The sequence below is a fragment of the Ambystoma mexicanum genome, chromosome 10, assembly GCF_040938575.1.
Source record: "Ambystoma mexicanum isolate Mex_15411 chromosome 10, UKY_AmexF1_1, whole genome shotgun sequence".
NCBI classification, from domain to species: domain Eukaryota; kingdom Metazoa; phylum Chordata; class Amphibia; order Caudata; family Ambystomatidae; genus Ambystoma; species Ambystoma mexicanum.
The window spans coordinates 1,461,851,501-1,461,864,131 of record NC_090932.1 but is presented as its reverse complement, the minus strand read 5'-3'; the positions used below and the strand labels follow the sequence as shown (position 1 = coordinate 1,461,864,131).

Genomic DNA, 12,631 nt, shown 5'->3' with positions numbered 1-12,631 from the left:
AAGACCAAGTCGACGGCGCAACACCAGGAAGATTCTCATCAAAAACAATTTGCTACCAGCTGTGTTAAACATGGAAACTCAGCTAATTCTGCGAATTACCACTCAAGTGGAAGTCCATAAAAAACCTAATTATCAACATCCAGACATGCTCGAGGAAGACTTAGTTGTGATACCTTCTTCCTCTCCACAATCTCCATCATACAACAAAATAATGGAGCCCCTGTCATGCCCCCCTCTAGTATTGAACGAGGGTGAGCATACAGGCAATCCCACCGAAGCAGAAATGTCACTTAATACTGCAAAAGATCCAGTAAGTGAGCCATATGCACAAAAAAGAGAAATAGCAATGGCAATATTTTTTTCAAAAAAATCTAAAAAAAAGAATCTAGAGAACAAAGGGAGACAGTAACCCAAGGATTCCAGCAAAAAAATAAATCGTACAATAACAAAGAAAACGGACCCAGGAAAAGCGACCTTCCCAAACCCCCTAATGTCTCATGCCTTGAAAGACTTCTTCACCAAACAAATGAAGAGAAAACTGGAAACCGACGCAGAGCTTTCTGACGCAGAAATGTTGGATGCGGTCCTAGAAATTCCATCAGCCCCTAAACAAAGAAAAACAGTGAAGACATCCCACAGAATTTACCCACAGGGTCCTCTCCTCTGCAGGCGCACAACACGTGAAGATTCTACAGGAGACCTGCAACCACGGAGTATCCACTCAAACTTGCCTCCACTGGCAGCGGCAACAGCTCCGCACCAATTGCCTGACAAAGGCGATCCATCACAACTACTTGGGAAGAATGGAATGGTAAAAGAGTTACTGGTACCATCAGTGAATACTCACTCAGACGAAATCGAACAAAGGAGTAAAACTCACCAAATACTGATCAGTCTTCCCTCCATACCTGTGGGACAAAAAACTAAGATAATCGATCTAGCCACAGGAGGATCACCAACACAAAATGGCCATCCAAAAGACGCATCTACACTAACACGAAATAGAAGATCTAGTGACATCTTTGCGATCTCGCTAAAAGACACACTAGGAAAGAAGCCCGACCTACTAACAATTATGTCAGCGATCACGGTGGGGCTTGCTCCTTTTGTAAAGTTGTACGAGTCAATAAACGACACAATGAAAGACTCTCTCACATTAACAGCAATGACGAATTCAAAAGTAACCTTTTTGGAGGGCTTTATCACAGCACCAGACCATCAAAATACTGAGCGGAAACGATGCTGGGAATTAAGAATCGCCCGCCTCCAAAACCAAATCAGAACTAGTACCTCCCTAAATGCCTGTTTGGTCCACCAATCAAATATCCAAACTGAACCTCAGATAGCGGCTCAGAGATTTGATATCAATAAAAATGATTCGACAAAAAAAACAACCTTCCACTCGAAACAGGCCTAGCGGGCCGTGAAACTGAAAGTGAAGGAATCAGTGGGCAGATGGCTCGGTCCGGCCCAAAAACTTCAACCCGGAGTATTCATTAAAAAAAAAAGAACCACCAAAAGTTGCTACCATCTTTGAACTTACAAAACCTGTTGTGACACCTCAAACTAAACCGTCCATACCTGCAGCAGCGACTCAGGAAACCACTTCGAAAGAGACATTGCAGATGATAATTGAGTTAGAGAACTCCCAGTCATCTCCAACAGACTCATTCGTACCTCACAACAGATTTTGGAACCACTGTCCAATGTAGACTCTAAAACTATGCCCCCCAAAGAAAACAAGAAAGTGATTTTGGTTATGACTAAACCAGTAACATACCAAACAGAAACAACAGGGCAGGACACTTTGAGAAGGCAACAGAATGACAAAATACCTAATAAAACACAAATCAAGCATACTGAAAGGCCAGAGTCTCACGGAAACGGCGGCTCCAACATCACCGAGGTGACTAACTCGAAAATCAACCAGCTAGAGAAAAAAGATCAAATGCGACCTGATCTCCCGTACCCACATGAACAAAGATCAAGCTCTATTCGCACTTTCAAGAGGGAGCAGTTGATAGTAGGGAAAAACGTGCTGGCCTTAAACAGGAAGACAGTCCTAGACATCTTAACTAAAGCATCAAAATTGAAATCGTTGAACACGACAGACTTCGTCTTGATTGAGCCCTACAACAGGGAAAAAAAGGATAAAGCATACATCCATGTCAAAAACTTAGCGAGACATGAACTAAATGAAGAAGTCTTCATGGTGTTAGAGCAATTGGGCTTCGCCTTTTCACAAATATTACCTTCGCCACCTCCGGCTAATAACCTGCCTCCACTAAACAAAATGGAAGAAACACGTGACCATTATCGGTCAAAAACAGAAGACCTATACAAAAATAAAAGATGGACGGCCACAAAGACGCAGGTGGGCAACGCCGTGGGAGGGTTCAACCTGTGTAAAACTCCCGAAACGAAAGAATAAATTACTCAAGAACAGAATATGGAGAAAATTCAAAAAGAAGGAGATTAAGATCAGATAGAAAATACGTATACGATGGCTCGGCAAAACAAAGATCCAATCAGGGGCAAAGTAAAAAACGTGAACCGACAGGCCCATGGAGATGGTTGAAAAATGTCTTGAACCCAAACCCCAAAAATTAGCAACGAAAAAGACCGACACACCCTCCACTGCCCATTCATCGAAATTGCCCGTTGAAGACACCACACAAGTAACAACGATGTGCTCATGGAACACGAGGGGGCACGAACACCTGACTAAGCCCGACACACAAGATCTAGCCCTATCCGATATAATATGTCACCAGGAGATTTGGCTGATGGAAAAACCAGCGCTCGACGGCTACGAAAACTCAAATATCACCAGCGGTGAAAGGTATCTTAGGCAGACCATCGTCAGGCCTTTTAACAGCAGTACGCGTCGGCTCGGTTATTTCCATCAAAATGAAGGTGGCAGAAACTTATGGTGTTTTAGCTCTACAGACGGAGTGGTCTCACCCAAAGGAGGCTTCAAGGGGTAGAATGAAGTCAAAGTTAGCCATTATAAATGTTTACTGGAACCCCCAAAGAGTCAATAACATCGACCTTTGTGACACAGTGGCTGAAATATTGGATAAATTCACAACTGAACTGGGAACTGATCACATCATTATCTGTGGTGATCTAAACGCCAAGTGTGATCGACCTTCCACCATTCCATCTATTATAGCAGCCGTCGAAAGGGGAGTTTTATGGTCAAACCTTATGGATGCCAGAAATTTTCACAACGTAGCAATAGTGCGAGGCCAGTTACCAGCCATGCCAACATGGGAACGAGCAGAAGCATCAGCAAAGTTGGACTACATCTTCATCTCACACGCTCTACTATCATACGTCTGCTCCTATGAGGTCTATAGAATGAAGGAAAGCGATCACAATTTGTTAGCCATGGCTTTCGAAACAACAAGTGTTCAGAAAGAAACGTATACAGCTAACATAGAATCGTCGACTAAACAAACACAAATCCAACTAACGGCGACAAACATAATAGAGATTGCAAATAGATATGATGAAGAAATCAGAAACTCCAGCGGCGCGCCAGTTAGGCCGAACTACCTCCCTCTTCTCCTAACTCACAGGACAAAACAAGGGAAACAAAGTAATACAAAGAAATATGGACCGCATGAATATGATACGCAATTAGTTTGCAAAAGAAGAGAACTGTGAAAACTAAGGCGTTCATGCAGATTCAATGACGATGACGAACAAAAAAGCATTTTGAAAGCGGCAATAAGATTGTATAGATCATGCCTAAAATATCACAAAGCAGCAATGTTTCAAAACGACATAGAGCAAATGCTTAAAACTTTAACCTCAAAGAGCACAAGAGATTTTTGGGCCCTAATAAAGAACAAAGATACCCAGACCGATAACCAATTGATAAACACCATTCCAGAATCACCTTGGATGACCTTTTTTTCTAATCAATTTGCACCCCTCCCTTTCTCGACAAGCACCCCCATATTTCAAAAAGAAACAGCATGGGTGAATTTAGCAGACCAGGAGGACATTTTTCTAGCAATCTCTAAACTGAAATCACCTAGGGCTCCTGATCCGGATGGCCTAACCAACATAGACTTGAAACAGCACCCATTGGAATGGTCTTTCCTCGTAACCAGAATCTTTGAGCAATGCCAAGTTACCAAACTAATTCCAAAAACATGGACTGAAGCTCTGTAGTCCCAATCTTCAAAAAAGGAAATAGAGACAACTCGGCCAACTATCGCCCAATAGCCTTGTTAGATATTATGGGCAAGATCTTAGCAACTCTTCTTCTAACAAGATTTCAAAAAAGGGCACGAAATTCTCTATGCGTAGATCCACTGCAAACGGGCTTCTTGAAGAACGCAAGCACCAGTATCAACATCATGATCTTGAACATCATAAAAGAAAACATAAAGAACGGTGTGCCACAAGTCTTCCTAGCGTTCATAGACTTGTCGCAAGCTTTCGATAAAATCAGTCGACAAAAGCTTTGGACTAAACTAACCAACTGGAATTGCCACAGGGAAATCTTAGAGCCAGTGATCGCACTCCACACTGACACAAAAATTTGAGTCCGACTAAACCGGCAGGGCATGTTGTCTGACCAGTTTAAGTCAGAACGTGGAGTGAAACAAGGCTGTCCACTTGCTCCGGCCCTCTTTATTGCGTTCTTGGGAGATTTTCAACGTACCCAACCATCGGTCAGATCATTTCCGCCAAAAGTCGGGAACTATTTAATATCAAGACTTCTCTACGCCGATGATCTGATCCTCCGGGATCAAACGCAAATAGGCCTCCAGCGCCAACTAACTAACTTGGCAAAGTACATAAGTGAAAACGATCTGGAGATCAACACTGCAAAATCCAAACTTTTGATCATGGGGAAAAGTCGCTATAAAGCTAGAGGAAGCGGCAACTGGTTTCTTAACAACACAAAGATCGAGATAGTTACAGGCATCAAATATCTGGGAATAATGATCGATGCAACAAGGTCTGAAAAGTCAATACACCTGGCTCTGTGGAGCAAAACAAAAACGTTGACTACCCAAACGAGGCTAGTCAACCGCAAATATGGGAAATGTTCCCTTTTACCAGCGATTCAATTCTACAAACAGAAGGTGGTTCCTGTATTAACCTATGGAATGGACGCGGCCCTAAATATACTGGACGAAATATGGGCAAAACTTGAAGGTTACCGCTGGAAAGCTGTATTGGGACTTTTCCAAATCAACGTCGATACCAGCTATCAGACTCGAATAAGGTCTGCTATCGCTCGCGGCTTCGGTGGAACAAAGTCAAATGAGACTCCTCAGGAAAATCATAATGCCAGAAAGCCTTCCGACATATAAAATGTTACAGGAGGAACTTTACCAAGGCCGCTGCAAAGCCTTGAACTCCTGGGAACAGAAGATCAAGAAGAAGCTCAAAGATCTTGCCTGTACTACCCAAGACGATCTACTCCAAAATCCTGAAAAGATCAAATCCAAAATGGCACAAGAAGACTGGATTAAAACGTGTGAAATGGCAACAGCCAACAAACTATTATGTCACCTGCCATCAACCACCAACAAGTTAAGATTACCTATGAATTACTGTATAACATTTCCAAATAAGAAACTTCAAATATTTGTAATCAAAATTATATTACATCTAATCCCTACTCAAGAAATCCGAGCCATTCGCTCTCATACAGCTTCGAAAACCTGCAGACTATGCGAAAACGTCAAAATGGTGGAAACCTCAAGACATCTGCTTCTGAACTGTGTTAAAACAGCCCATTTGCGGGAAGCTTTTTTGGTTCCTTTATTTCACGACTCCCCATTTAGAGATGAAGATGCATGTTGATGCCGCCTGGTTGCAGGAGAAAAAACAAAATGGTCAACTGCCGCAGTTAAGATGTTAGAAGCAGCTTTGAAAATGGCCACAGAGACTGAAAACCTAGTTACTAACAACTAAGTGAGAGCCACCCGATTACAACTACGATCTCCTATACCTACATTTTCTTTGAAATGTTTCTTGTAAAAATCAGTTCTGTTTTGATTTTAAACAAGTAAATAAAAAACAAATATTAAAAAATAAAGCACATCCCCTTCCACTTCAGGGTGGGTCAGTGGTTTGTAGGAACGCATTAAAAGGGCTTCATTTCTTACATCCAGAAAATAAAGATGTAATAGATGGGCTTTAAATGACTACATGTACAGAATGGCAATCAATGGGATCATTTGGAGGCTGTTTTACAAATCTGAGAGAAGGATGATAGTGCCAAATTCAGCATCTTTATATATAAAGCGGAATGTATGTAGGTGTATGTTTGTCCGGCTATACAAATCCCCACCGTTGAACCCACGTCTATCAAATTTGACATGTATTCCTCTTGTGTCTGGTGCAAGATCGTAGTCTATGTTTGGATGCAAAAATCTTATATGCAAAGCAAAACATTTTTTGGATGTGTCTATGTATGTTAGTCCACACCGTTGAACCCATGTCTACCAAATTTTTCATGGATTCCTCTTCGTCTGGGGAAAGATCGTAGTCAATGTTTGGATGCAAAATTCTTATACGCAATGCAAAACAGTTTTTGGGATGTGTGTCTGTATGTTTGTCCACACCGTTGAACCCACATCTACCAAATTTGACATGGATTCCTCTTTTGTCTGGCACAAGATTGTAGTCTATGTTTCGATGCAAAGAAATCACTCCGCAGACACCCTCATCTACTGATGATCACACCGATTCATTACAGTAGGTACTAGAAGGAGGCACAATTTGGAAAGTGTTTGAAGAAAGATGTTCAATGTTTTGAAATGTATCATTACTGTGTACAGTTTGAAAGTGTTTATTAAAGCATGTTTAAAGGGAATAAAAAAAATATGTTTTTATCACGCCACTCCAAATATGGGAACTGGCAAGGTTACAGTTTACTTGAGTTTATTCACAAGAACAGAGCACAATCAATTAATCTTCCTTGGACATTTTCTCAAATGTGCTGAAGCCATTGAGTGACTGAAACATGACGCACAAAAAGCAAACATCACTTGAAAAAGCTCCATCTGCGAAATCAATATCAAGAGCTTCTGAAACACAACAACAAACAGCAGCATGACTTGCCGACCAGAGGACAAGAGCAACTCTCTCCAGAGCCAATGAGACACCAGAGGAAACAGAAGCCAGACTTGCTGACATGAGGACAAGAGCAACATCCTCCAGGGCACATGAGACACCAGAGCAAACTGAAGCACGACTTGCTGACAAGAGGACAAGAGCAACATCCTCCGGGGCACATGAGACACCACTCGATCAGGACACGGGCAACGTGCCCCAGCTAGTTGTCAATAAAACAGACCAATCCCAGCGTGTTGCCTATTACATTTAGGAAAGATTAACCTGCACCATTCTTTCATAGCGTTGTGTACATCTCATCATACATCAACATTTAATGGATGGGTTTTGCTATTGGTTTGGATTTTTCTTTATTCAACCTCGCCCACTTCCCAGTCTGACCACTGCCTCTCTACCCCCCCCCCAGACACTTCAACCAATGTGTTCCTCTACACGTCCCATCTCTCAGCTCGCCTTATACGAGGGGTCAACCCTAGAGCCCCGCCACTCCCCTCCCCCCTCCTCCACTCCCTAGTTTGCCGGCGTCCCCTTCACCTCTAGACCCCATCATTCACCATTTCCAAGTCAGTGTGCCTCCTCCTCCGCTGGCTCTGCCCATCATACTACCTTTCGTTCTCCATGTTTTTTAGAGAGGACGTTTTGCACTGGATTTCATGCAAAACATCCTCTTCAAAATACATGGCAAAGGCCCCCCAAAAAAACAAAGTCCAAGGACCATGGAACGAGGAGATATGGATTTTAAACTCATATTCCAAATCTGACTATAGCCGGTAAGATAGCTCAGTGGGTTCAGCGCTTGCGGCTGCAATGTGTGTGTGTGAGATTTGCTGGTTCGAATCGCGGGCAGGCCAACTCAGCCTTTTATCCTTCTGAGGTCGGTAAATGAGTATCAACACAGGTTGGTTGATATTATATGTATATTTGTTCTATGTAAAGCGTTTAAGTGTAAGTGCTATATAGTAACACATCATTATCAATTGGCCTCTGCTTGCATTCACAGTAATTTGGTGATCTGGATTTTCAGATCTTGGGCAGAACATTTGCTCAGATTTCCTTCAGTGGCCACAGTTCCAAAACTGCCCAAACTGCCCTATTAAAAATGAGCATTTGTGATTTTCTATGCCCAGCGACCTTCTTCGGCCATTTGAGTGAGTGTATTTATGCCGCCTTTTTACTCATTTTGTGTCAGGGCATACCGAGTTTTTCCACGTATGTAATATCCCTCGAGTAGTTGTGTACCATATGCTCTCTTTTCACACTAACTCCTTTGGTAATATAATACCCTATTCTAATGAGGTAATAATACTCTTGTACCATTTCTTTCTAGGTATCATTGAGGAAAAAGCCAATGAACTCTTGAGAGTTGAAGCCTTGGTGCGTTATAAAGAGTCGGAGGACCCCGACGGCGCTGACACCGCACTCAACCCCTTTTTAGGTGGTGCTGCATTCCTTAAGACTGTGCCATCTGTTAAAGTGGGGTTACCCGCCGTCGCTGGAGACGATGACCTTGACGATTTTGATGAAACCGGTAAGTGACACTTATCTCTCCTTTTTTGCTTTCTTATGGGGGCCGGCCACAACGGGGGGCAGGGTGCCAACCACCACCCATTATGGAGGAGCCCATCCAGCCCAGGGAAAACACTGAGCACATCCTCAACCGTTATCTGCAGCTGATAAAAGGCCTCTGGGCTGGCTCTTCACTGTGTGTAGGCAAACATGGTTTCCTTTTGGCAGTAGTACCCCAGCGTGCATTCCCAATGGGCTGTGCAAGGTCGGGGACATTTTACTTCCCCAGCCTTGTATCGCTCATTAGGGGTTCAGGCTGTGGTACTGCATGACTGAATGTACATATTTAGAGGGCCTGGGCTGGTGAGAGGGTGGCGTTGCCACTCCACCATGCCTGTACAGGAACCAAGAAGCTCTCCCTGCATCATGTTTGGATGCTGTGCAGGAACATAGGGGCCATGGCCATGTCAGGAGGCTGGGACTGCAGGTAAGAAGAACAACATTTTGTGTGTATGAGTGCATGAATGCATGTATGCATGGGTTTGTGTCTGTCTCAGTGTGAGTGGGAATGTGAATTTGTGTAACATGTGAAAAGTGCAGCTAATGTTTATGTTGTAATGTATGGGTGAGCATGTGAATGAGGCAGCAGTGTGTATGTTTGTGTGCATGTGTGAATGAAAGATTGGTTTGCGTGTGTGTGTGTGTGTGTGTGTTTGTGTGTGTGAGAATGAGAGTGTGTATGTTGTATGGGTCCATGCTAGAATGGGATAGTGTGTATTTTGGGCGTGTGTTTGAATGTGTCTGCATGCACACATGTCAGCTAATAAGTGATCCTCTGATGGGGGTGGCAGGCTACACAGATGCAGCGTTTGCCAGCACAAGCATGCTTTCTTAAAATGTTCATTGGCATTATGGACAAAGCCAAAATGATGAGTGTTCTTACATGGTGTGCAGGGGTTACCGGGCTGCATTTTAGCAGACAGCAAGGACATTTTTCTTTATTGTGGTATGGCATTTGCTACTGACATTAGGGGCAAAGCCAACACAATGAATGTTCTTACATGAGGGTTCAGGGGTGGTTACATTGGTGCAGGCAGCAAGGACACATTTTCTTACTGTGGCATGGAATTCCATGTTAGGATTGTGCAATGCTGTCCGTTAATTTACTTCCCAAGTAGGAGAGAGAAAAGGTTAGCTCAGCTCCCAGCTGTGTTTTGGTCGATGTATCCCAAGAGGAGTTAGGTTAAAAAGAATGAGTGATTTTGGACAGTGGAAAATTTGTGTTTTTGTTTTTTTAGTAGTGTCAACAATGCTGGTTTTAGCTTTTGGTTGAGCGAGTCATGGGTGCCTAAGGGCATACGGTGCATCCTCAGAAGGAGAAGATAGCATCATGCTGCGCGAGGAGCTTACCCGATCTGCAGGTGCCGTAATAGCGTCCAAGCCTATTTTGGTTGCCACTTCCTAGGATAAGTGCGTGTCCTCTGTGTGAGCCTCCAAGCCTCATGCCATCCTGCCAGATAACGGTGTGATGGCACGCTCTGTGCACTTTCACTATGTTCAGTTGCCCTCCAAATAATCACGAGATATATTTACACCCATCCACTGGTGTGAAGACTTAGCCTTAAATGCAGTCCAACGTAGCCTGGTGTGATACTGTTTTGGACTTCTTGCAGGATTCTTCAGATATGTATGACTGTGGGAGAAAACAGTAACGAGGACAAGCTTCATTTTACATATTTTCACGTAGAATCCAACTATCAGATCCTTACACCATCTATAGTATGGTTTTTCGGCAATACGCAATCATGCGGTGATCCTCATCAATTACATCCTCTTAGCAACCCATGACATCAGTTTGAGCCCCTGGTGCACATTGCGGAAAAAACCTTTTGCATATAATCCAGTGACAAAGGTCCTTTCTGCAATGTTCCTCTGCATGGGGTGCCAGGCTGATCGGCCGAGAAGAGGAGGTGATTTGGGGGAAATAGGGCAAGTAGGGGGCAAATGGAGTGGGGAGTTGGAGGAAATAGCAAGGGTTCCGGGGGGGTAGGGAGGGTGAGTCCTCTAGATTAAGCTTATGTAGGTGCATGGAGCATGAGGGTGAGAGGGGCAGGGCAAGGGGCATAGTTTCCGGGGGTGTCCCTTGACAGTCCGCGAATGGACATTTGGGTGGATGTTGAAGTGGAAAATTGTGACAAAGGTTCTATTTCCCATGGCGCAAGAGTGCCAGCACTACAGGAGTTGCAAAATGGTTTCATTTTGCAAACATCACATAGAACCTACATTTGCATATATGTCAAACTTATCATTGGTATTATGTAATTCTTTGAGATGCAGTCAATCATAATTCCACCAAGATAGTTATGTTCTAGCATTTGTTACTGTGATTTCATGAAATGTTCCTTTCAATTAAGTTAATTTATTACACAAGCTCCATTGGCCACGTCTTGCATGATGCATCTAGCAATTGCCACCGGGCAGCTGCAGTTGATATAAGAGAGTTAACACCCCACTTCCTCTAGGGTGCAGAAAATAGGCTGAGAATGGATTCATGATGCATCTAGCAATTGCCACCGGGCAGCTGCAGTTGATATAAGAGAGTTAACACCCCACTTCCTCTAGGGTGCAGAAAATAGGCTGAGAATGGATTTTAAATGGCGTTTGTGTATTTAAGCCTACACATGACTTTTGTAAAAGGGATCTGCCACCATTGGCTCGTCAGATGTTTTGGACGGCAACTTCCTTCAGCACTAGCCAGCATAGCCAATGGAGCAGGATCATGGGATCCCGAAGCGAAAATATATGGACAGATGAAGGTTGCAGACACGTGACCAGAAAGAAACCCAGAGTGTTGTCTTAAGCTACATTGCTGATTCCCAGCTGTGGAAGCAGCGTTCATGGTGGATGAGACCTGATTTGAATGGGTTTATTTATTGGGATAAAATGCTGCACTGCACACAGATAAATCAGTTTCTGGTGGCCATTGGAAAAATGTGGTGGATTGGATGGGTGAAAACACAAACGGGGACGCAGAGGCGTTTCTAGAGGGTGGGTTGAGGGGGCTATAGCCCCGGGTCTTTTGGTTGTAGCTTCGGATAGAAGTTCAGGGGTTACAACCAAAAAGGCTAGCTAGCCCCCAGTCCCGACAGTCCCAGAATTAGTGTAGCCCAGGATCTTTTCCAGACCTAGCAACACCCCTGTGGGGACGTTTGCAACATCCACATACATTTTGTTCAAAATGGTGTGCTTCAGCCCATCACAAGAACAGGTTTTTGCCAGGGCAAAGTATTGCCAGTAATTAGCTATGGGGCAAACAAACCACAGCCCTGCATTGCTATGCTGTAACTCCACCAGGTAAATGGACAAGTTCAATTTCAGTAAATGGGGCAACGTAAATCAGGATTGTTCCATATCAGGTCATTTTGCTGGCACTAAAATGTCGCCGATAAAATGGTACGACGTTCATCCATCGTCCGTTTATTTTTCGCTGCACTTTTTGCCGAAAGTTTTTTGCTGAAAAAAATCATCTAAAAATATGGAGGGCATATGAGGAGTAGGATGGGGTGGAGTATCAGGGATCAATAATAGGAGAGGGGTTTTGGGGGGACCCCACAAATAAAAAAAGAAACAATTAGATTCATTTTTTTGGCAAAATATTTTTGGCAAAAGCTGCGAAAAAATAATAGGGGATGAATGAACATAGAACCGATAAAACATGGGGCCGGGAACATACTAATTTATTTTTGCTTTACAGTGGTAGTAGGGATTTAGAAGGGGGAGCTGCAGAGTCTGGGGGATACCCCGTCCTGATAAAATAAACCCCCAGTAGAATTTCTATCAGTGACATTGTATTGGCACTCCACCACTATCGACTGTGGTGGTAGAGAGGACTTATCCGGGCCACACTCTGGCTAGTCCAAGTTAGCCAATAATGCGAAAGGTGGGGCAGAACAGAGAACGACCCATGTATATTATCTTGCAGGTGTAGATGAACTACACATAGGGGGAACACACT

The 12,631-nt window shown here is 43.5% G+C and overlaps 1 protein-coding gene across 2 annotated transcripts in view; it reads left to right on the top strand.

Moving 5' to 3' along the window:
- CCDC63 (coiled-coil domain containing 63) overlaps positions 1-12,631 on the top strand; it is a 680,572-nt gene that overhangs the window by 574,162 nt on the left and 93,779 nt on the right. For both annotated transcript variants that reach the window (XM_069619536.1, XM_069619535.1), the window contains one exon: positions 8,438-8,638. In XM_069619536.1, coding sequence (XP_069475637.1) covers positions 8,438-8,638 — 201 coding nt within the window. The remainder of the gene's footprint in view (positions 1-8,437; positions 8,639-12,631) is intronic.